Below are 24,320 nucleotides of genomic sequence, written 5' to 3'. Positions count from 1 at the left end.
TTAGACTGTTTAGCAGCATTCCTGCCGTTACCCTCCAGATGCCAGCAGCACCCTGTGGTACGACAGCCAGGAAATGTCCCAGACAATGCCACATATCCCCAGGAGACAAAATTGCCCTTGTTTGCACAGCACAGAGCTAGAGACTTGATTTGAATCCTGTTAAACTCCTTTGGCAGCTTTGAAGGCCATGGTGCCCACTTCCTACTGCACCCCTCAGGACCTAGACTGGTCCGGGTCCTCCTACTGATGACATTAAGATTGATCAGGGCTGGGCTTCATCTGTCCCCTGTAAAGTTCTTCACTGATTGTCACCCAGATTTTATCAGGCATTGCAATTTAATGTTTTTTTTATTATTTTGACTTTTTGCGTAAGGAAGGTCTTCCCTCATCAACTATCTGGTCCCCTGAGATGCAGTTTGTTTTGTGTTAAGCAAGAAACATGCTTATTCTGTCCCTTTACTTTTTTTTTCATCCTTACCCGATGATATTTTTCCATTTTTGTTCATGTAGAGTGGGAGTGAGAGAGAGGAACAGAGAGAGAGAGAGAAACATCGACGTGAAAGGGACACATTGAGTGGCTGCCTCCCACATGACCCAACCAAGGCCCGGGACAAACTGCAACTGAGGTACGTGCCCTTGACTGGAATCAAACCCACGACTCATCGGTCCACGGGCCAACGCTCTAACTGCTGGGCCAAACTGGCTGGGGCTGTCCCTTACTTATGTGTAGCTTTTCAAAATTGTGTTGTGAGATTTGAAGAAAATTATTATGAATATTTGGATTTTGGTGTGTTTGCTGTTTCAGTCCTTTGAACTCACTATGGATGCTTAAATTGCCCCATTTTTGCCTGGTACATTGGTTTTTTTTTACCTCACTTGCCTCTTGAAGTCTTGGCCAGCTTTCTGGTTTCCACAGTGACAGCAGGTTCTGGGATCACTGTGCCCCCTTCTGCTCCAGACCTGGAAGTGGCCTTCCTCCAAGAGCACCCGTGCGCTGGCTCTGCCCGGGCTCCCTCCCTCCCCTCCGCTTGTGCCGCCTGGCCTGGCCTTGATCCTGGAGGTGCCTGCGCATCCACAGGTGGCCTAGCCCATGAGGAGTGGGCTGGAGTTGGGTAGCCAGGCTCGTGTCTGGGGTTGGGACAACCCCAGTGTCCCCATGGGTGGTGTGGCACACACTGCTGCTGCAGGACATTCGTTACTGGACACCACTCGGCTTGGCTTCTTCTCCCCTGTGCTGCTTCTCTCACGCCCACAGCTCTCTGCGTCCCCAGCCAGTCCAGTCCACAGGCAGCTCCTGGTCTGCTTCTGCAGAGCCGGACCCCATGTGCCCTGGCTCCTTTGATGGGAAGTGCTGTTCATGTAGCTGTGTAATCCTTGCTCCTCAGTTCTCTTTGCTGTCAGACTTTTCAGGACCTTTTTTTCCCCTTCCTTTTTAAAGAGAAGAATATTTATGTATTCTTTAGTGTTCATAATTGAAATATAAGATTGTAGGATTTTGTTCTTTATTTTTATTATTGACACTATTACAGATGTCCCCATCCACCCCCCTCCACCCAGCCCCCGCCCCACATTTCCCTGTGGTCATCACCACGCTGTTGTCTGTGTCTGTGGGTTATACATATATGTTCTTTGGCTAATCCCTCACCTTTCATCCAGCCCCCCCCCCCCCGACAGCTGTCAGCCTGTTCCATGTGTCCACACTTTTGTTTCTATTTTGTTCATTAGATTCCACATATAAGTGAGATCATGTGGTATTTCTCTTTCTCCAACTGGCTTATTCCACTTAGCATAATATTCTCCAGGTCCATCCACGCTGTTGCAAAAGGTAAGATTTCCTTCTTTTTTATGGCCGTGCAGTATTCCAGTGTGTGAATGTACCACGGCTTTTTTATCCACTTAACCAGGCAGTTGGGCTGGTTCCAGATCCTGGCTACTGTGAATAGCACTGCTGTGAACATGGGTGCTCATGTTCTTTCCAGTCGGTGTGTCAGGACCCTCAGCATGTGTTTCTGGAAGTGAGGTCACTGTTCAAACAGCAGTTCTGTTTTTCATTTTTAGAGATTCCATCCTGTTTTCCACAGTGGCTACACCAGCCTGCATGCCCACCAGCAGTATACTTGGGTTCCCTTTTCTCCATATCCACTTGTTGGTTGGTTTGTTGAGGGCAGCCATTCTGACAGGTGTGAGGTGATGCTGCATTGTCATTTTAATTTACATTTCTCTGTTGACTAGTGACATCGAGCATCTTTTCATGTGTCTCTTGACCATCTGTGTGTCCTCTTTGGAGAAGTGTCTATTCATATTCTTTGCCGATTTGTTAATTGTGTTTTTTTGTCTTCCTGGTGTTCAGTTGTATAAATTCTTTATATATTTTGGAAATTAACCCCTTATCCAATGTATTATTGACAAATATGTTCTCCCAAAGAGTGGGTTTCCTTTTAATTTTTTTGGTGGTTTCTTTTGCTGTACAGAAAAGCCTTTTAGTTTGGTGTAGTCCCATTTGTTTATTTTCTCCTTTGTTTTCCTTGCCCTAGGAGCTATATCAGCAAAAATATTGCTCTGAGAGATGTCTGAGATTTTACTGCCCATATATTCTTCTAGGATTTTTTATGGTTTTGTGACTTACATTTACATCTTTTATCCATTTTGAGTTCATCCTTATGTATGGTGTGAATTGGTGGTCTAGTCAATTTTTTTTGCTTGTACCTAATTTTCCCAGCACCACTTACTAAAATATGCGTGTTTGCCTTTTGTCTTTTGAGCTTTTTTACTTATATGTAAAGTTGCTGTGTCTCTGGGGCTGAACCTGTTGTCACCATGTGGTGGCGCCCTCCAGCTCCAGTAATGGTTTTCTTCTGATGTGAAGATATGCCTGAGCTTATTTTTTCAAACCAATGTTTGTAAGTGTTATATTTTCCATCTTTTGACTTTCAGCCTTTGCGTGGCTTATATTTTAGGCTTGTCTCTTAGAAAGTCCTTGTAACTCTGTGTTTAAAAATCCAGCTGGATCATTCGTGTCGGGTGATGGCCACACTCAGTCTGTTCGTGCTCACTGTGATTTTTAATTTGCTTTGTCCAGTTAGGTTTTGACATTTGTTCTATTTTTCTTGTGCTTTTTCCTTCTTCAGTTTTAATATCCAATGATTGATTATTTGCTTACGTATCACAGTTCTCCTCTACTGAAGTTTAAAGCCTGAATTCTATTTCTGGTTTTTGTGGTCACCTCCCAATTCTGTGCTGCGTGACACCACCGACCCTGGGCGTGTCTGCAGCTGCACCACTCACGCTCCTCCGACGCCGTGCTGCCAGCCCTGCGGCCTGCTTCTCGTCGCGCAAGACAGCACACCCTCCCCTTCACAGACTGTGCATTCAGATCCGTCTTCTCTCGGCTCACCTTTCACTCTTGCATCTCAGACCTTCCTCTAACACTGTTTTCTGTCTTCCCGAAGTGCGGACATCCCGCTAAAACAGAGGCATGCGCTCCTGAGAATGCCGACAAGGTTAAGAGCAAATGATCCAAGATCTGTGCAACTTTGTAACCAGAACACGGACCAGAAATGAGAACAATCCTAACAAAACAGTAGCAGTTTTACATCTCAGTTGGCTCCTGCACACAGGTGGAGATTTCACTCGTTTCTCCGTTTCTCCGTCAGACGAGTGTCCTCGGGCCTTTGGGTCTGGTGCGCATGAGCAGTGCCTCGCTTCTCCTGCACGGCGCTCCTCTCTGGGTCTTGCCCCTCGGTCCTGACACTGGGGCATCCTCAGCCTCCAGTCTTTCTCCCCGCCAGCAGCGTGCTGCTTTGTGCTTGGGATCTTGCCGAGGAATGGGAAATGGCCTCAGGAGAAGTGGGGGCATGTGGGGTCTGTGCTCCCCTCTCCTGAGGATTGTAGCTTCTCGGTTCTGTCCATGTCGATAGTCTCAGCGCCTTCAAATCTTTGGCTTAGATTTTGTTCAGGTTCATAGTTGTTTTCAGGGGGACGAGGCCATTTTAAGCTTCTCTGTCTCAGGCCATTGAAATGCTGGGTTGATTTTATAGACTTTTATTGCTTGTTCATTTTTTTAAAGATTGGTTATTTATTTTTAATTTTTTTTAGAGAGAGGAAAGGAGAGGGGGAGAGAGAGAGAAATGTCAATGAGAGAGAGCATCGATTGGCTGTCTCCTGCATGCCCCCCACTGGGGATTGGGCCCACAACTGGGCATGTGCCCTGACTGGGAATAGAAGTGGTGACCTCTTGGTGCAGGGTCAACGCTCAACCACTGAGCCACACCGGAGCAGGTTTTTTATTATTGTATATATTTATATTTAGTTATTTTATATTCCTCGTCTAAAAATTTCTATGTCTAAGGCCACAGAGTGTGAATCTATGGCTGTTTCTACTGTGTCTCATGCGGTGACCTTGCTGCTCATGTGTTTGGTGATACTTTTAATCTGAGTTCACGTGCGATCGACCTTAACCCTCCTGTGCTCAGCTGGGGTTGTGAGATAACTCAGCCCTACAGAAAATGAGCCGACAGGCTGCTTTTTCAGGTCTGCAAAGACCCTACAAGCTACTGCCATTCTGAAAGCATAGGAGAGAACGTCATTCTGCACCATGGACGTATTGGGAGGTGCCTTATCCTCGGGGACTCTGTGGCCAGGTGGGGGTTAAGTCGGGGGGGGGGGTTGTGTCTGCTCATTCAGAAGCTCAGGGCATCCAGTCTGGGCTCACTCACTGTAGCCCGATGAGGGAGCAGATCAACGCAAAGCCTCTTTCAGCTTCTGCCTCTCAGGGAGCCGGGCCTAGGTCTCCTCCCAGTGCAGGGGTCCCATCTGTCCCCACAGGCAGCTCCTCAGTCAGCCCGTGTCTCAGCCCCGCAGTGAGAGCTGGCCCAGGAGCCACTGCTGGCACAGGCCCGCTGGCTGCTCAGTGGCTGTCTGTCCCTGTCTCCCTCCCCTCTGTGGCCGTCTTGATTGACGGTTCCTTTTCAGTGACTTAACTGTTACCGTCCAGTTGTCTTTCTTTCCTAGTAACTGGCGTTGTCCTCCTGCTCTCCTGCTTCTCGGTCCACTTCGACTTGACCACGTTGTGTTTCTGTTGTGACTCTGGTTCCGAAGGGTCTCCGCCCCGTTATTGGCATCTGTTTCACTTGTTCGCAGCGTCAGACTCGTCACGGAGTCCACGCTGGCTCTTTTCCCAGGTCACTTGCCTGTGGGTTCGCTTCGCCGTGACGCGGGAGAGCCTGAGGAGCTGTGTAAGTGACGTGTGACCAGCATGGAGAGTGCTTGGTTGCTGCAGGTGCAGTGAAGGCCCCGGCCGAGGGGTGCAGTTGGTTAGAGCATCATCCCGATAGGCCAAGGTCGTGGGCTCACTCCCCGGTCAGGGCACGTACAAGAAGCGGCCAGTGCGTGTGCATCAGTACATGGAACGACAGATTGATGTTTCTCTTTCTTTCTCTCTTTCTCTTTCCTTCCTCTCACTCTCTGAAATCAATGAATAAAAATTTTTTAGTAAGTATAGTGAAAAGAATTAAAATTACTGGCAGAAAGCCCTTCAGAGACTACCACAGCTATAATTTTGATATTATTTCTTTTCCCCAAGCTGTTATTTTTTTGTAGTTGAGCTTATCTGGGATATAGGAGTATATAGTCTGTTGATCTTTTTTAACCTTTTCATGGGCTGCTGCTTTTGTCATTCAGAGTGTTCACAGGCGTCTGTAATATCCGCAGTGTAATGCTTCAGGTGACTGTGGTGCTGGCATTTTCTGTGGTGGTGGCAGACGTGTGCGGGCTGGGTTTCCCCAGGCGCCTCGTCCCACAGATCTAACCAGCAGGTGGAGTCTGGAGGGGCCATCGGTCAGCATGGTGGAGGGGCTTTCTCCAAGTCTATAATGTCGCCCTCAGCAGGGAAGCAGCCCAGGAGGGGCCGTCGGCTGCTGCTGCTCGTGTCCGAGTCCAGGTCGGCTCGGGCTCTTCCCGTGGCCCAGCTAGGCTGCGGGATTGCAGAGTGGCGGCGTCGGGTAGAGGCCAGAGCCTGGGTCTTCATGAGGGCCTGGGCACACCCACTCTCATCTCTGTGGCCCCTGAACATCCTTCGTGCTTCCATGTTTCTTTTAAGAAGTAAAAGGGAGACGCAGCAGTGGGCATAGGCTCCGAGCCGCTGCACCGACGTCTCCGTGGCATTGCGGAGCTCTCGGGCCGCGTTACCACAGGGGTGAAGTACACATCGGGAGAGTTAAAGCTACTGTGAGAAAAATACTGTGCACGGACAGCAAAATCTACTTGAAAGGAACTCAAGTCATGGCCGTTTTAACCCTGAGAAGTTTGGTTGGTGGGGACCGAGCTGTGGAGGGCGGTGCTGAGAGTGGAGGATGGTGTGGGGAGGGAGCCAGCGTGTACACTGTGGCCGCACCTGCACTGGAGTCCCCCACCCCGGCCTGCCTCCTCTGGAGTCCCCCCACCTGGCCCGGCCTCCCCTGGAGTCCCCCATCCCGGCCAGCCTCCCCTGGAGTCCTCCACCCCGGCCAGCCTCCTCTGGAGTCCCCCCACCCGGCCGACCTCCCCTGGAGTCCCCCACCCTGCCTGTCTCCTCTGGAGTCCCCCCCACCCGGCCTGGCCTCCCCTGGAGTCCTCCACCCCGGCCAGCCTCCCCTGGAGTCCTCCACCCCGGCCAGCCTCCTCTGGAGTCCCCCCACCCGGCCTGGCCTCCCCTGGAGTCCCCCACCCCGGCCGACCTCCCCTGGAGTCCCCCACCCCGGCCGGCCTCCTCTGGAGTCCCCCCACCTGGCCGGCCTCCCCTGGAGTCCCCCCACCCCGGCATGCCTCCTCTGGAGTCCCCCATCCCGGCCGGCCTCCCCTGGAGTCCCCCCACCCTGCTGGCCTCCTCTGGAGTCCCCCCACCCCGGCCGGCCTCCTCTGGAGTCCCCCCACCTGGCCGGCCTCCCCTCAAGTCCCCCCACCCCGGCCGGCCTCCTCAAGTCCCCCCACCTTGGGCTGGCATCTTCTCTCGAGGGGTGAAGCCTGAGCCAGGGGAGGGGACCCTGCCTGCCCCGGTCTGGGGCGCAGGGGTTTGGTGTTCTTGGGGCACCTGGACTAGCAGCGCCTAGTGCAGGCAGTGCCCTCAGCTGGGGCCTGGTGCCAGTGCCTCTGCACCCTGCCTGGTGAAGCGTGGCATGAGGAAGGGTTTCTTAGGGTCCCCAGAGCTGGCTCAGTCCTGGCCATTGCTCCACCTCCCTTGTGATCTGCCCGTAATTGCCGGGAGCTTTGTGGGAGCCTGTGTTCTTAGCCACACGCTTTCCTGGGCGGGTCCACAAGCCTGCCCCACCCCCTGTTGGGGTTAGAGCAGGGACGGCATCTGCTGCCCAGTGAGACCTGTGTGATGTGAGACACCCCTAACTTGTTGGTCCTGTGTCCTTGTAGGTGGCCATGTGGACCTGGAAAGCCAAGCAGAAGGGAAAAAGGAGGCAGAAGCCGATGAAGTGATGAGAAGTGGCCCCCGACCCATTGTCCCATACAGCTCCATGTTCTGTCTGAGCCCCACCAACCTGTGAGTCCCTTCCCTGCCCACACCTGTGCCCATGGCCCATGAGCCATGTGCACGTGACAGCCCGTGGCTACCTGTGACCTGGCGGGGGACGTGACAGCTGTGGGATAGGTGCCTGTGTGGCCTGCCCTCTGCTAGCCACCGCACCCCTCACCCGAGCAGTCTATCATGGACACGAGTGCTAGGAGCTCACTCTGCTCGGCTGGGTTTGGAGAGATGCTGGTGGAGACCGGCTGTGCCGCTCGCACGACAGTGCAGGAGGGACAGGCTGCCCACCAGATGGCAGTGTGGGAAGGGTTCAGAGGGAGGTGGGCGTCAGGGCCAGGCAGTCAGGAGTCTCCTGGAGGCTGTGATGCATCTCGGTTGGAGCTGAGGGTGAGGAAGAATCTCGGCACTGAGAGCTGCTTTATGTGGAGGGGAGAGAAGGCAGGGAGCTTGGGCCTGGGGCAGCCGAAGACACACGGGGGGAACCGAACGTTGTGCAGAGAGCCCCACAGAGCCAGGTGAGGCTGTGGAGTTGGGGTGAGCGGTGCCGGTTCTGTCACCCTGCAGCAGAGCCTGTGGTGGGAGGCTGGCACAGGGCGGCCACGAAGCAGGTGGCCAGGCTCTCAGGCAGGGATGCAGACAGGATGGGGTGGTCACAGTGGGGAGGAGGAGGTGAGGTCTCAGGGAGACTCCTAGAGGCAGGATCTTAGGAACCATTACCGGTTAGATGGGACAGGGTGGGAGCTGGGAAGTAGGACACCTGGGTCTGAGGTCTGGGGGCCCGCTGAGCAGGGCAGGCATGTAGCCGGGGTAGAGCTGGGCACTGGGAACAGCCAGAAAGGACCTGTGACCTCGATTCGGAGAGAGGGCAGGCAGAGAGCCTGAGACCCGGCGTCCCGGGCTGGAAGTGCCAGCAGGTGGCCAGTGGCCTGGGAAGGGTGGCCCTGCGGGTGTGTAGGCTGGAGCTGATAGTCCCTCCTTCAGGGGAGAGGAGCGGTGGGTGCACTGGGCAGGAGGTCCTGTCAGATGGAAGGTCCTTGGGAACAGGAACTGTTGGTGACAGGAAGACGTCAGGGTCTGGAGAGGAGGTGACAAGCCTGCATGGGCTGGGGCAACACAGGGGAGCCCCGTGCACGTCCTGGCCGTGGCAGGAGAGATGTCCTTCATGTGCAGCTTACGCTGCTCCTTCTTGTCCCTGGGCCAGCCTCACTGCCCGGCCAAGGGCCTGCCCCTGGCCTCCTGGTGACTGTCCTCGCTGCGCTGTGCTGTCAGTACCTGTGTGTCTGCAGTTGGCCATGTCCACCCTGTGTGCGGTCGTTCTGCTCAGCCTGTGCCATGTCCAGAGTGTGCCCGGGGAGAGCAGGACAGCGGTCAGCGTGCTGCGCTCCAGCAGAGCCCGGTGTGCAAGGCCGGGCAGCCTGGCCTGCGAGCTGTCGTGCGCCGACCCTGCTGCGGGTTTCTGCGGCCTTCCACCCCTCTCCCTGGGACACCCTCAGGGACCTGCACCACCAGCCACCTGGCCGCTGTCTCCTGACACTGAGTTCAGCTTCCTGTGGGAGAACAAGCAGGGGCATCAGGGAGGGGACCACCTGCCCGGCGGTGGGCCCTGGGCGAGCCATACTTTGCCCCCAGGCTCCGCCGCTGCTGCCATTATATCGTGACCATGCGGTACTTCGAGATGGTCATCCTTGTGGTGATCGCCCTGAGCAGCATTGCCCTGGCTGCCGAGGACCCCGTGCGGACTGACTCGCCCAGGAACAACGTGAGAGCTGCCGTGGCTGTGGAGGGCCGGGCGGGGCAGGAAGGGGCAAGAGGACGGGAGCTGGGGCCGTGGCCACATGACCTCTGTCCAGAGGCCCCCTGGCTGACAGTTGTCCACCCCAAGGTCTGGGGTTGGGGGGCCTGGAGCCCCCAGGACAGCCCCGGCTGTAGCATCTGGCCTCCTTTGAGACTCGTTCTTTCTGGTTGTAGGTCCTGAAGTACATGGACTACATCTTTACTGGAGTCTTCACTTTTGAGATGGTGATAAAGGTGAGTGACCAGCCACCTCCTCTTGGAACCTCCTACGGAGGCAGGTGGTGGGTGTGCCCTGCACACATGCCCACGTGGGGACACAGGGGCCGTCATTCACTAAGGACTCATCACAGAATTAGTCAGCTTGGGGACAGCCCCACAGAGTCCCCACTCCCCTGACGTCGGGTCGGGGGAGGGAGCCCCGAGAGCACAGCACGTGGTGCCAGCGCCACTGGTGGGAAGGGGCCTTGGTTCTGGCGCAGACTCCCTGTCTGTGCTGTGTGCATGCACAGGCTGTGTCAGGGTGGATGAGTGCGCCTGCCAGGCCCTGACACAGCTTAGGGTGTTCATGACTCAGGGTGACTTGGACTGTGTGCCCGCATGTCACCTCTGCTTCCTCACTTACAAGGAGCTGAGGCTTAGAGACAGGAGTGTGAGCTGGGGGAGGCAAGAGCCGGTCCCTGCTGTGGGGCCTGGGCAGGGTGTATTTGCAGCCCGTCGATGGGCCCAGGGGCCCAGGCAGGAGCTCAACCAGTCATGAGCATGTTGGGGTGTTTGGGGTCAATGGCATTGAGGTCCAAATCCCATGAGGCCCTCAGAGGGTAGTCTAAGCTGTGTGTCTTCCCCGTGACAGGACATGACCTGGGCCGTGTCTCCTTACCTGGGGGGGGTGTGACCTGGAGTGGTGCCCTTCCCTCCAATCCCAGGACTCGGGGGTCTGGCTCCACCTGTTTTCTGAAGTGTCCTGCCCCCTAAACGGTGCTTTTTCCCCCAAGATGATTGATTTGGGACTCCTGCTGCACCCGGGGGCCTACTTCCGGGACCTGTGGAACATCCTAGACTTCATTGTGGTCAGTGGGGCCCTGGTGGCGTTTGCCTTCTCGTAAGTACCCACGTCTGCTCTGGCCCTGGCGTCCGTAGCATCCAGATGCTGGAGCTTGAGGGGCACCGCTGGCCTCCAGGACTGTCCGTAGCTCCACCCTGTGTGCTCGGTCCTGGGCTGCGTGTGGGGGGAGGACCTCCAGACCTGTTGGTCCCTGATGTAGCCTGAGGTTCTGAAGTGGGCGGACAGCCCTCAGGGCCCTGCCAGTTGGCCAGAGCTGCTGGTGCTGGTGGGTGTTGTCCCCTGTAGGGTCTGGCCGTTTTCTCTGGTTCCTCAGTGAGCAGTGCTCAGCCCTGCTGGGCTGGGCCTAGAGTGCTCCCCAGGGTCTGCGTGATGGTGGAACTGAGGCAGGTGTGGTGGCTTGGGTGTGGCTGGGGGTCACATGGACAGTGGTGGCAGGAGACATGACTGGGCAGGACGCAGGTGCTGAGGGTGGGTCTTCCTCTTGTCTGGCCACAGGCCAGGCCTCCTCACTGACTCTCTTCTCTTTGCCTCCCTGTCGCTGGACTCTCGGTAGGAGCTTCATGGGGTAATGCCTCCCTCTGCCCTCACACTGCCCACATCACAGCTGCCCCTCGGGCCGTTTCATCACTGTCACATCCACTCATCCACCTCCACCTTCCGGGCTGCATGCTGCCGGAGCCATGTCCCCAGGCCGCATGTTCCCACCTGGCCTGGGGCGGGGCCCTGCAGGGCTGGGGCAGGGTGGGGACAGTCCTTGGTGAGGTACGGGGAGCAGGGCATTCGAGTGAGTGCAGGAGGCTGGGACGAGGGCCTGGAGGACAGCCGGAGGGCGCTGGCCTGGGGCCGGGGCAGTGGACGCCCTGACACTGTCCCTCATGCCTGCTGTCCAGAAACTGGGCTTGCTTTCCTCTGGTCTCTGGCCGAGTGGCTCCCTGTGACGCCCAGCATCTCCTGGGGTCTGCCTGTCTTTCCCTGTCTGGGAGGTGATAGCTTTGCCAGCGTCAGTGGGGGACTTGGAATGAGAGTGAGGGGCAGGTGAGACCCAGCCAGGGGCCTCAGGGCAGGAGGGAGCCTCGAGCTGGGGGAGGGAGGTGCTGCCTCTGCCCCAGAGCCCAGGCCGCACTGAGGGCTCCTTCCACCGAGGTCATTCTGTTTCCTAGGAAATAATGGCAGGCCACCCTTCCCCCCCCCCGCTCCCCTCACCCTCAGTCCTGGGCAGGCCTCTCCTGCCCCCTCCCCGTGCTGGTCGCAGCAGGAGGCTCGGGAAAGCTCACTTGGGGTGGGCGGCAGGACACTGGGGTGATGGAAATAGCTGACCAGCATTCGGAGGCTGGAGTGCCCCGCCTGGAAGGTTGGTGGTTCAGGGAGTTTGATGGGATTCTGGAGTGGGGTCCTGGGGGGAAGAATGGGACTGGGACACCCAGGGGCCTCCCCCATGGAGCCTGCCTGGACCTTACAGCTCGCTCTCCCTGGCTTGGCTGGAGCCCAAAGAGACTGCCCCCCCCCCCACGTGCAGGTCCCCTGAACTTGGGGAGAAATGGCCCCTGAGCAGGAAGGGTTAGGTTCTCAGGTCCCAACTCGCCCCCCGCCGTGGGGTGTGGCCTTGCTCTGAGGGTGGCCTCCTGACCCTCCCTCACCACCTGTTCTGGCTTTAGGTTGGCAGGAAGGCAACCCCAGAGTGTGACCGTCCTGGTTCCCTGCCAGCCTGAGGAAGCCCCCTGGTCCCCTCTGGCTTCCTCTGTGAGGGGCCCTGATCTGGTCCCAAAGGTCCTGGAGTCTGAATTTGCTTCTGGTGCCTGGAGTGTTCCTCATCTGACTGCCTGCCAGGCTCCTGTCCACTTTCTTCACTGTCTCGGTGGCTCTGTTTTCTCTTCCTGTCTCAGTGGCTCTTTCCCCCTCCTTTCTTCCCGCCCTTCTTCCGGTCGTCCCGTCGTCTCCCCTTCTCCCTTTCTGTCAGTTTCACCACCTGGACAGGGGTCAGGCGGTGGCCAGGGCAGCAGGGAGATCACACGTGCCTGCCCTCTCCGGGCAGAGCTGCCCTTCAGGAGCTGTGGTGCCACATGCCTGTTGGCCTGGCGCTGGCCCATCCCCCGTTCCCAGTGCTGGCCTCGAAGGGGCCAGGTCTGGGGCCAGGGCAGTGCTGGGGGATGGAGGTGGTGGGGGAGAAGGTTCTCCCACCAGGAACCTTGGCACTCCCTGGGCACGGGCTTCGACCTGGCCTCGTCCACTTGGATGAGGCCTGTGGAGTTGCAAGGTTGAGACCTCTGTACAGGCTCCTCAGTCCCCTGCCCTGGGGCCAGAGACAAAATGCAGAGGGTGTGACCCAGGCCCTAATGGGCCTCACGGGGCTGGGCAGGGTGCAGCCCGCCATCCACACGTGCGGCTTCTCCTTCTAGAGGTTCCAAAGGGAAGGACATCAACACCATCAAGTCCCTGAGAGTCCTGCGCGTCCTGCGGCCCCTCAAGACCATCAAGCGGCTGCCCAAACTCAAGGTGAGAAAGGGGCAGGCTGGAGAAGTGTGCGGCATGTGTGCTGGGTGAGCCTCTCGTGAGTGTGTGGGCTGTGCACTCAGCAGGGCGACACGTGCGCCTGTGACCGGCCCTGTCCTGCTGCAGCTTCCGTGTGGCGCGGCTTGGGGTGGTGTGGGGCTGGGCCTGCAGAGTGGGTATGTGTGAGGTTCTGGGTGAAGGGAAGTGTGCACCCCGCTCGCGGAGCTGTGCTGAAATCCACTCGGCAGTGAGTTTGTGCTGGGCGCCGTGAAATGCTGTGTGTGCTGAAAGCCTTTCCCTCCCGCCGAGCCGTGTGCCGCATGAGCGTGTGCAGGTGCAGCCTTGGGGACACAGGCAGTTTGCTGGGACCTGTGTGGAGGGCGGCTGGGAGGTGGCCTGAAGGCAGCCATGGAGCTCTGCATCAGGCATGCACTTGGCCCTGCCGTCAGGGAGAAGGCCCGAGGGCACTGGCCGGCTGGCTGCCACGTGTGAGCATGTCTGAGCGTGCCTGAGCATGTCTGAGCGTGCCTAGCAGTGTCTCGGGAGGTGGCTGTGGACCTTTCACTCTGTGCATTAGGGCAGACGGGCGTCCTCTGGCTCTGAGAAGCGGGGAAGCTGGGCCTTCAGGTGGGGAGGGAGCCGAGAGGAAGTGGTGGTGGGAGCAGGTGGCTGTCACCTGCCCAGCTCTACTCTTCTCTGCCGGCAGGTTCCCACCGAGGGCAGGAGCCGGGCTCAGGCTGTCCTTGCTCTGTGCTCTCCTGCCCTGTGGCACCTCTCCTGCGCCACCTGCCCACCCTGTCAAACCCGAGGTGACCCTTCCTGCCCAGAGAAGGACCGCAGCAGGCAGCTGGCCGCATCCTCTTGATGGTCACGGGCCTGAGGGCCACGCAGGTCCTACAGGCCTGGGCCCGGGTTCTGAGCTCTGGTCCCCCCGCAGGCCGTGTTTGACTGTGTGGTGAACTCGCTGAAGAACGTGCTCAACATCCTCATCGTCTACATGCTCTTCATGTTCATCTTCGCCGTCATCGCCGTGCAGCTGTTCAAGGGGAAGTTCTTCTACTGCACGGACGAGTCCAAGGAGCTGGAGAGGGACTGCAGGTGACCCGGGCTGGCGGGGGCGGTGCAGAGGCAGCGGTAGGAGTCCTGGAGGGTGGAGCACATGCCTCTGTCCCAGGGCCACACCGGGACTCCCAGGGTCAGGGACCGGCCACGGCTGAGGGCCAGGCTCTTCCTGCCGTGGTGTTGCTAGAGGGCTCCCCACACCCTGGAGGTTGAGGCTGGCCCAGGGCTGTGGGCTGCCCAGTGGCGCAGCAACTATCACCATCCCAGGCTGGCCCCGCAGCTGAGCATACGGGCAGGTGCCTTCAGGGCAGGGGAGCGGGTCTCGTCGTGGGGATGTGAGCTAGGCGCACAGCCAGCTACTTCCTTGTCCAGGCGATGGTCCTGCCTGGGTCTGTGTGACTGGGCACCACTTGCTTGTCCACGGTGACTGATGAGAGTGGGCGGGTTCTAGCAGAGGCCTTGTGAGAAGCACTGCAGGGCCTGCTACAGGACGCGAGCGGGAACCGCTGCCACGGCCCCAGAGGCAGCAGCTTCCGCGGGCGCTGCAAGCCCTCTGTGAGACCACCCCCCAGGCACCTGCAGGCCCTCTGTGAGACCACCCCCCAGGCACCTGCGGACCCTCTGTGAGACCACCCCCCAGGCACCTGCGGGCCCTCTGTGAGACCACCCCCCAGGCACCTGCAGGCCCTCTGTGAGACCACCCCCCAGGCACCTGCAGGCCCTCTGTGAGACCACCCCCCAGGCACCTGCGGGCCCTCGTGAGACCACCGCCCACAGACCAAGATGGGAGCCACACCTGCAATGCTGGGGTCCCTGGCTTTGAGCCTTCCTGGTGCGAGGTCACGGCATCTCCTTGTGGAGTAGTTTGCACCTGGGGAAGGTCTTTCCCCGGTGCATGTCCCTCCCCGGGATGTCTGTCGGCCTTTGCTGACAGTCTGTCTTTCTGGCACTTTCGGGACTTCTCTGGAGGACCCCTCTGCCGATCTGGGTTGTGGCCCCCGTGGGCTTCCACTCCTTCAGTGGTGTCTCTTCAAGAATGTGTTGTCCTGGCCGGTTTGGCTCAGCGGTTAGAGCGTCAGCCCGCAGACCAGAGTCCTGGGTTCGGTTCTCGCTAAGGGCGTGTACCTTGGTTGCAGTTTGTCCCCGGCTCCTGTTGGGAATGTGTGGGTGGCGCCATTCGATGTGTCTCTCTCCCTCCTACTCTGTCTGAAGAAGGAAAAAAAGAATGTGTTGATTGGGACGCATCAACATTAAGCTCATGTTTCTTACATTTAGCACCTGCCCTGTGTAAGGCGTCTATCCCAAGGTCAGGGGATGTACTCCTATGTTTTCCTCTAAAAGTTACATTGTTGCCTTTCACATTTCGATTGTGACCTGTGTGGAGCTGACTTGTGTGTGCTGTGGCAGGTGCAGGGAGATGCGCTTTCTGTAGATGGGCCCCGACCCTGCACCGTTTATTTGGAAAGACCATTCTTTTCCCATTGCAGTGGGGTTTTAAAAAAAATAAAAACAGCTGTTGAGATAGAATTCATGCACCGTAGGATTCACCCACTGGAAGTGTGCAAGTCGTTGGTGTTGGTGTGTTCACAGATGTCATCACCACGGTCCACTGTAAGACATTTTCATCGTTAGAACCCACAGAGCTGCTGTTTGCCACATGGCTGAGGTCCATGTCCCCACCAGTAGGCGTGAGGGTTCTGATGTCTTCACGTCCTCCCCAATGCAGGTTATTGTCCTTTTTCCCCCTTTATTGATTTTAGAGAGAAAGGAAGGGAGAGGGAGAGAGAGATAGAAACATCGGCGAGAGAGAATATGGATTGGCTACCTCCTGCACCCCCCTTACTGGGGACCGGGCCCACAACCTGGGCATGAGCCCTGACCAGGAATCGAAGTGGGACCTCTTGGTACATGGGTCGACACTCAACCGCTGAGCCATGCCAGCTAGGCTTCCTTTTAAAAATACAATCACAGCCATCCTGGTGGGTGCAAGGTGGTGTCCCTCTGTGGTTCTGACTAGCATGTCCCTGGTAATCAATGATGCTGAGCATCTTTTCATGCGCTCGTTGGCCATTTGTGTGTCTTCTTTGGGAAAATGTCTATTCAGATCCTTTACCCAGTTTCAAAAGAGGTATTTGTCATTTTAATAATTGATTGTAGCCCTTGCCAGTGTGGCTCAAATGGTTGAGCATCGTCTGGTGCACGGGAAGGTCTCAGGTTTGATTCCTGGTCAGGACACATACCCAGGTTGCAGGTTCGAGCCCCAGTTGGGGTGCCTACGTGAGGCAACTGATTGATGTTTCTCTCTTTCTCTCTCTCTCCCTTCCTCCCTCTCTAAAGTCAATAGAAAAAAAGTAAAATGGCAAAATTTTAGAAAAGACTGATTGCTTGTAGCAGTTGCTTGCACATTCTGGATACAGCACCCTTACCGGATCGTGTCTTTCAAGCACCCTGTCCCATCTGTGTGTGGATGATGTCCTATGTTTGATCAAATCCAATCTGTCTGTTTTTGTTGTTGTTGCTCATGGTTTCGGTGCTGTACTAAGGACCCATTTGCAGATCCGAGGCCCTGTGTTTCTTCCTGAGGTCGCAGTTCCAGCTTTCACACGTAGGCCCCAACGTACCTCAGCTCGTTTGTGAGTGGTGTGAGCCAGGCCCGCACCAGGCTTCTGCACGTGGACACTCTGCCATCCCCGCGCCGCCCATGGGAGGAACTGCTCTCCCTCTACTGAGCGGAGGGCACTCTTCCGAGATGGTCTGTCTGTAGACACATGGGCTGGCCGGGGCCCGGCTCTGACCCGCCTCTGCCCCCAGGGGCCAGTACCTGGACTACGAGAAGGAGGAGGTGGAGGCCCAGCCCCGGCAGTGGAGGAAGTACGAGTTCCACTACGACAACGTGCTCTGGGCCCTGCTCACGCTCTTCACAGTGTCCACGGGAGAAGGGTGGCCCATGTGAGTCCCCGTCGGCTGGTGTGGCTGGGCAGGGGTGTTGGGAGTGCTGGGCAGGGTCTGGGCTCTGGCCTGTCCTGTGTGTCTCAGAGGCTCATCAGGCGCTTGCTCCTGCCAGGGGGGACGTGGCCCCGTCTCCCGGAGGGGCCTCCTCGGGAAGAGGAGACACTGAACTAGAGCACAGCAGAGTGATCTGAGAACCCTTTCCAGTGGCCGGAGGCCAGAGGGCAGAGGAGTGCTTTGCTGTGTCCTGTGCTGGCCCTCAGTTACGGCAGCCAGAGGGATGCTCATGTTCAGAGCCACAGTGGGTGGCCGGGGGCTTCCTTTGGGGTCCAGAGGACCACCCCTCAGAATGTAGGGTCAGTGCTCAGACCGGAGCCTTGGGATTCCTGAAGCAGGTGAAGCTGGGCAAGCGGCTGGGCCGAGTGTGAGTGGATGTGAGCTGAGAGTGAGCTGGGTGGGCTGGGCGTGAGCAGGGGTGTGTATGTGAGTTGGGACTGAGATGGTGTGAGCAGGTGTGAGCGGCGAGCATGGAGGAGCAGGGCAGGCAGACTGCTGGGCCTCCTCCACTTCTCCCAGGGACAGGCCTCAGGCACATGGAGGCCTCCCCATGGAGGTCCCCCAGCCCTGCACACAGCCCTGGGGGAAGGTCGCCTGGTGCAGCACAGATGGCAGCCCTGGTGGGGGGCTGCTTGGGCAGAGCCATCTCTGGGCTTTGGCGTGGAAGCCCAACCTGGGGTGAAGCCCCGACTTTCTCAGGGCCGTGCTGTGCGTCCCCTGACGCTGGGCATTGGTTCTTGGCCCAGAGTGCTGAAACACTCCGTGGACGCCACCTACGAGGAGCAGGGCCCGAGCCCCGGCTACCGCATGGAGCTGTCCATCTTCTACGTGGTCTACTTCGTGGTCTTCCCCTTCTTCTTCGTCAACATCTTCGTGGCCTTGATCATCATCACGTTCCAGGAGCAGGGGGACAAGGTGATGTCTGAGTGCAGCCTGGAGAAGAACGAGGTGTGTGCTCCCTCTCTTGCTGTCTGCACCTGAGCCGGGCGGGGGGCAGGGGCCACTCAGCATCATGGCGCCCAGCGCTAGGCAGGGCTCTGGGGTGGCCGGGCTCTGCTGCCATCTCTCGCGGGCTGCCTGTCAGCGTGAGGGTGACAAGCGCCATGCGTGTGTGTGGTGGGCGCTGCATGGGCCCCACTGAGGTGCAGGCACTCCTTTCTCCCCGAGTAGAGAGCTTGCATCGACTTCGCCATCAGCGCCAAGCCCCTGACGCGGTACATGCCGCAGAGCAAGCAGTCTTTCCAGTACAAGACGTGGACGTTCGTGGTCTCTCCGCCCTTCGAGTACTTCATCATGGCCATGATTGCCCTCAACACTGTGGTGCTGATGATGAAGGTGAGTCAGCAGGGTTGGCCGGCACCGCCTGGGGACGGGGTCACCTCTGCCCTGCTGCCGTGCAGGAGCTGCAGGTGCTTTTGGCCTGGTCCACATGGGCGCCCGTCAGTCCAGCTGCCCGGGGTGTGGCCGAGCCGTGAGAAGCTTCCGGGAGGGTGCAGGGAGCGGGGGGAGTGTCCTGGGGCTGGGCAGCTGCTGTTGCCCACTGTGTCTGACAGGAGCCACAGTGGTCCTTGTCCATGCGGGTGTCGGGGCGGCCGAGCCTGTGGCCAACGCTCTCCTTCCGGGCAGTTCTATGACGCGCCGTACGAGTACGAGCTGATGCTGAAGTGCCTGAACATCGTGTTCACGTCCATGTTCTCCATGGAATGCGTGCTCAAGATCATCGCCTTCGGGGTGCTGGTGCGTCCCGGCCCTGTGGAGGGACCTGGGTCCTAGTTGGGCGCTGGGAACTCCCCAGGGGCCCCGCAGCCTGAGTCTGTCCCCTGCCCAGCTCCTGGTGGCAGAGGGGGCCAGGCCTCTCCCTGGTGCACAGCTCTCAGCTCTGCCCCTGCCCAGGCCTGGGGTGTCTGCATGCCTGGCCTCGAGCTGTTCCACCTGGGGTGCCCTTGGTCTCCTCGCCCCTCTGGACTCGGGTGCCTCCAGGAACCCCGTCCTGGCAGAACGCGCGCCAGGGTGCCTCCAGGAACCCCGTCCTGGCAGAGCGTGCGCCAGCCCGCAGCGGCGCTGCCTGTCCTTCTCTGCAGAACTACTTCAGAGACGCCTGGAACGTCTTCGACTTCGTCACTGTGCTGGGGAGCGTCACTGACATCCTAGTGACGGAGGTCGCGGTGAGTGCCTTTCCTGTCCCCTCCGGGCCCAACGTGGCTTCCTTTCCGGGGCTCCCTCCTCGGCGGGCGCTCCCTCTCCATAGGCAGGTGGGGTCAGGTGCCGGTCAGCACATGCTTGTTCCCGGGTGAGCACATGTCTTCTAGGCCAGTGGCTCGTGGCAACAACTGACCAGGGAGACAAAGCACTGGACATGTGTGTGATGGCTTCACGCCAGCAGTGTGCACACCAAAGGCAGCGCCAGAGCAGTGTGAGGTTGCAGGTCTGCTCTATGCGTGGGGCTGGAGACAGTGGTCCTTTTCCAGCGTACGTGGCTGTTCCCGCAACTGACTTGTGCCGGGACACAGACCTGCCCTGAGGGCTGTCCGAGCGCGTGCTCCCAGGGCGTGCAGGGCGCCGAGCGGGCACAGCTCAGAGCCACAGCTTCACCTCCTCGGAAGCTCTGCCGGGGCAGCTCCCAGGCACCAGGAGAAGCAGGCTCCTCACCCCAACGGGCCGTGATGACGGGGCAGTGGGTGTCTCCTGCGCCGCCCTGGCCCTCTCTGCTCTGCCCAGCTCACCCACTTTTCTGGGTCGGGCTGGTCACCCCTCTGGGAGGACAGGGCTGGTGGGAACCAGAGCCCTGAGGCTGAGGTTCTGAGCTGAGCGGGTGTGAGTCATCTGTCCCTCCCAACCTCTGGAGTCCCCTGCCTGTGGCCAGCCCTCTGCTCTGCGTCCTGGCCTCCGGAGGGCAGCCACACGCAGCCGCTGTGGGAGCAGGGCTCTGCCTGCCTGTCTGCGGTGCGAGGCCCAGGGACAGGCCCTGCTGGCTGTGCACAGCTCACTGCCTGCCCTGAGCCAGAGTCCCGTCACCTCAGCCTGTGGGCAGTGAGCACAGAGCCATCTGGCCCTCAAGGATGTGGGAGGGGTGACCTCCGAGTCTGTCCTGTGACCTGAGCCACTCCTTTTACTGATCGGCACCCAGGGCCGACTGCAGCCATCGGCATACGCTGGAGGGCAGCCCCGACCCCGTGAGGTGGTCCCCAGCCAGCACCTCAGTGAGATTTTTAGTGTCACAGACATGAGGCCTCATGGTCAGACAGTCTCCTCCAGGGCCCGGCAGCCAGAGGTGGAGCCCCTGTCAGTGGGGACATGGCCTTGCTGTGGAGTCCTGGGTGTTGTGCGGGGGGAGCAGGGGCTTCACCCAGTGTCTCCGTCCACCCAGATGGCCTCACATGGGGTCACTGCAGCTCAGGTCGCTGTCCTGAAACCTCTCACCTGAGGAGTGGGTCCCACCAGAATGTGCTAAGGGGCCGTGCTGCCTCCAAGACCTGCAGGCCATGGCGGGGGGTGCGAGGCACCGCTGGTCTGTGTCTCCACATGCCGTCGCCACCCAGCACGTGAGGAGGGACCGTCCTGCCCTGAGTGGAGCACGGCGCATGTTCCTGTCTGCACGCCACACCCCTCTGCATGGGCAGGCCTCTGAACCCAAGAGACAGACAAGCCCCTTCTTCCAGGGAAGGAAGGACGGGCTTTTCTCGGGGCACAGGGCTTGGCCTCAAAGTCTGTGCCCATCACTTACTATGGGTGTGATCCTGTCAGGGCTGCAGGCAAGACACCCCATGAAACTCAGGTTTTAGTCACAATTAAAATTACCAGCAACCTAGGAGTCACCTTGACGGAGAGTAGGGACCCAAACACTCCACACGAACACCACGTATAACGGCAGGATTTGGAAGGAACGTCCTTCAGGAGCAGAAGAGGACGGCGAGGCCTGTGAGCACAGCTGCTCAGCGTCTGACTCCAGCCGGTCTGCCCCGGAGTGTCGGCCCGAGGCCAGCACTGTGTGCTCACTGAGTTGGCGTCGGGGGGTGGGCACTGCCGTCGCCGTCACCAGGGCTGAGTCTGGAATCGGGCACACTCAGCCGGGTCCAGCAGGGCTGCGGAACGTGCGAGACTCCAGGAGCCCGCGGGCTTGCATGACGACTCCACAGCCCTGACCACAAAGCCAGCAGAAGTGCGTATGCGGGAGACAGGTGGGCAGTCACCCCTTCACTGACGACGGCACAGCAGCCTTGGGTGGGTGGAGCGTGTCGCCAGGGAGGCGCCACAGTGTCCCCAGGACCCAGGCCAGGCCGTCGCAGTGAAGCTCTGTGCTGTCCGTGCTGCAACTCGACCAGCTGCTTCCAGGACATGCTCCGAGGAGCCAAGGCCCCAAATGGTCGAGATTTTTGAGAAGGAGAAAGTGCCGCTGGGGGTGTGGGGTGGAGGAGGGTGCTCCTCCCATGAAGGGGCTCCAGTCAGAGGTCAGACCCACCTGTGCAGGGCCTGGTGCTCGCGGGCTGGAGGGCGCAGCCGATGGTGTGCGTGGCAAGGAGGACTGGCGGTAGGTCTTGGCTCACTCACCCAGAATTTATCTCAAATGGATGAAAAGACTTGAATGTAAGAGGCAGAACTTTAAAACTCTTGCAAGAAAACACAGTAGACTCTCTTTCAGACCTTAAGATAGAGACTGATTTGTTCCGCAAAACATACCCAGCGGCAGCTGTGACTGGGAACAGCGTGCAGGGACGTGCTGCTGGTCATCGGAAGGAAGGGCCTCACACTCTTCGTCAGCACCTCCACTGTCCTGGAGCCTCCTTCCCGGGGGCCCCAGAGACACTGGGGCCTCTGGCCGTGTGTCCAGGCAAGAGGCCGCCGGGATGGCGCCTTCCCAGCAGCAGTGCCTGGGGGGCGACAGGCCGAGGCTGAGGCTGCCGTGTGGGGCAGGAGCAGGGAAGGCCCTGCAGTCAGCCAGTTCAGCTTCCGTCCCCAGCGAGACAGGAGGACGGGTTGGAGGTTCTGTGAAGGGAGGCGACATGGCCTAGTGCTCAGACCACCTGCTCGTTGAGGAGACCGGGCAGAGCGCACAGGGGCAGCGGGACGCGCAAGGGCTGCCCCATTCGTCCCGCACACAGCCCAGTGCGGATTCATGCAGCTGTCCTTGGGGATGTGACCCCGGAGCTCGGGGAGGCGGGCTGAGCCAGGGCAGTGGGCACTGGAGGTCCTAGCCAGGAGCTCTGAGCCTCACACCCCAGCAAGTGGCTGGGGTGTTCCCACCAACTGTGGCCTGCCCCTTGGTGGCCTGAGAAAGGTCTCCGGAAGATGTGGGTGCCACAGTGAGCCAGTGGGGGAGCTGGGGTGACAAAGCTGTGCACAGATGGGTGGGTGTGAGGAGGGGGCGGGAGAGACCAGCTGTTTGGTCGGAGCACTTGGAAAGGGGACTTGTGAACTGGAGGGGAAGAAGGCTGTGGGATGGGCCATGGGGCAGTGGGGCTCAGGGCCTGGAGCTTGGAGGTGACCCTGGCCAGTGACAAGTGGTAACGGTGAGCATGTCGACGGTGAGTGTGGGCCCATCTGAGGGAAGGTGCTGACTTGGCCAGGTGCACCAGGGTCGGTGGCGGAGGCGTGGCCAGAGGGCAGGAGCCTTTCCAGACCACCAGCCAAACTAAGGCTCTTCCTGCGCCAACAGGAAGACGGCCAGTGGGAGGGGCAGAGGGCATGGAGGGGACGCGACACAGAACCACGGCCCGTCCATGTGGAGGAGAGGCTCAACCTGGTCTCTGTGAACCCACACAGGTGCTGTCCCACCCCAGGGTTGTCACAGTGAGCTCCAGCAGTGCCACCAGCCAGCGGGGTCGCTGCTGGTCTGTGGGGCAGCAGTTTCACCAGGTGCACCCGCCAGAGCGAGTCTGCGGAGACCTGGAGGCGGTGACCCGGGTGCGCGGCAGGCACAGCTGTCTGTCCACGCGGCGCACGCACAGCGACCTCAGCAGCCGCCCTGGCCCCGCCGCAGCACCATGCTTGGGGCAGACAAGGACCTCGTTTTGAGAGCTTGTGGTAGAGCAGTCGAGAAAGCAGCTGTTACAGGAACTGAGGGCAGTTACTGCGTCTGGGGAGGAGGGGGCGGCGCAGTCTTCAGAGGTGACGGGATGTCTCCGAGCCGAGTGAGGAGGGGGTGCTCTGTCATCTCCTCCGGGGTGTGTGCGGTGCTTGTTTCTGTGGTCGTCTCCATGCGTGGTCCGGGCTTTCAGAATCTGATGACGTCACGGTCCAGGCAGAAAGATGAACACTGCCATTTCACTAAAAAAAAAAAAAAAATCAGGGTTGTTACCCCAGCCGACGGCCTGCGGCCTCGCCCCAAGGCTGTCCCTTCTTGGTGCTCCTCGCTGGGACCCTTGGCTCTGAGGACGCCGCTCTGGGCCTGCACAGTGTGTCCTCGTCAGGGAGGGTGACACTGAGGGGCAGGGTCAGACAGCCTCCTCCTGAGGCTGCACCAGGCAGAGAGCAGCAGTATAGGAGCCTGGAGGGGCCAGGGCCTACCCCCTGAGGCCACACTCCCCCCCACGAGGCCAGGTGTCTGTGGTTGCTCAGGTCTCGCAGCAGACGAGCCCTCTGGTCACCTTGCCGCAGGGCCTGGGGTGGTGCTGGGTGGTGAGAGCCCTGCCCCCTGCGCTGGGCTCCGTGCCTTCCAGCTCTGCCCTCCTGCCCCGTGCCCTTTCCATCCATCGTCACGTCTTGTGCCACTTGGTGGACACATGTTTTCTTCCTGAGGCAAAAACGTTCGTGTCGGCTCCCACCCTCACGCCAGAACAAACGGGCAGCCTCAGCACCTCCCTGCCCCAGACCGACATGATCTCTTTGCCTGGAGATGAAAAATAAGTGTCTGTGAATCATTGAATTTGCATTACAGATGGGAATGCAAATAGATGCCACCCTGTCCGCATAAAAGACAGGCCTCAGCATGTGTTGGTGCATTTTAAGCAAAATGTCCGGTTGACCAGAATGCTCACCTCACCAGTGACGTATTCGGGGTTGAGTTTTGCTTGTGTCGATGACTCATTCTCTCCTTTGTTTCCTGTTTTTGTTCCTGATTCACCTTAACTTACCTGCTGACTCCCGCCCTCCAACCGACATACAATGCGAACACCATGTCTCCGTCTGTGTTGCAACCTGCTGCTCGAACCCCGATTTGTAAATAACACGCACTGTCCACCCATGAAAACATCACACATAGGAAAGGGTTGGTTTCATGGCGTTACTGTTCTTCAAGCCCTCGCTTTGCTCACTCTGCCTGTCTGTGCCGTGAGCCCCGCTGCCTCGAGGTGTGTGGTCAGAACCCGCACACCCACCCCTCTGGCCACGCGCGGTCCTGTTCAGTGGGGCAGGTGGTGCCTGGGCGGTCTTTCCTCCGGGACGTGGAGGATGTGAGTT

The 24,320-nt window shown here is 58.9% G+C and overlaps 1 protein-coding gene across 1 annotated transcript in view; it reads left to right on the top strand.

Annotated features, from left to right (window-relative positions):
• CACNA1B (calcium voltage-gated channel subunit alpha1 B) overlaps positions 1–24,320 on the top strand; it is a 146,586-nt gene that overhangs the window by 85,137 nt on the left and 37,129 nt on the right. The window contains exons 21-31 of the mRNA XM_036261371.1: positions 7,399–7,525; positions 9,140–9,269; positions 9,479–9,538; positions 10,297–10,403; positions 12,764–12,860; positions 13,795–13,955; positions 16,731–16,868; positions 17,672–17,873; positions 18,096–18,260; positions 18,552–18,662; positions 19,007–19,096. Coding sequence (XP_036117264.1) covers positions 7,399–7,525; positions 9,140–9,269; positions 9,479–9,538; positions 10,297–10,403; positions 12,764–12,860; positions 13,795–13,955; positions 16,731–16,868; positions 17,672–17,873; positions 18,096–18,260; positions 18,552–18,662; positions 19,007–19,096 — 1,388 coding nt within the window. The remainder of the gene's footprint in view (positions 1–7,398; positions 7,526–9,139; positions 9,270–9,478; positions 9,539–10,296; positions 10,404–12,763; positions 12,861–13,794; positions 13,956–16,730; positions 16,869–17,671; positions 17,874–18,095; positions 18,261–18,551; positions 18,663–19,006; positions 19,097–24,320) is intronic.

Source organism: Molossus molossus, unplaced genomic scaffold (assembly GCF_014108415.1).
Source record: "Molossus molossus isolate mMolMol1 unplaced genomic scaffold, mMolMol1.p scaffold_m16_p_14, whole genome shotgun sequence".
Lineage (NCBI taxonomy): Eukaryota > Metazoa > Chordata > Mammalia > Chiroptera > Molossidae > Molossus > Molossus molossus.
The sequence above is the reverse complement of the archived record's forward strand: the minus strand, read 5'-3'. Positions and strand labels throughout refer to the sequence as shown.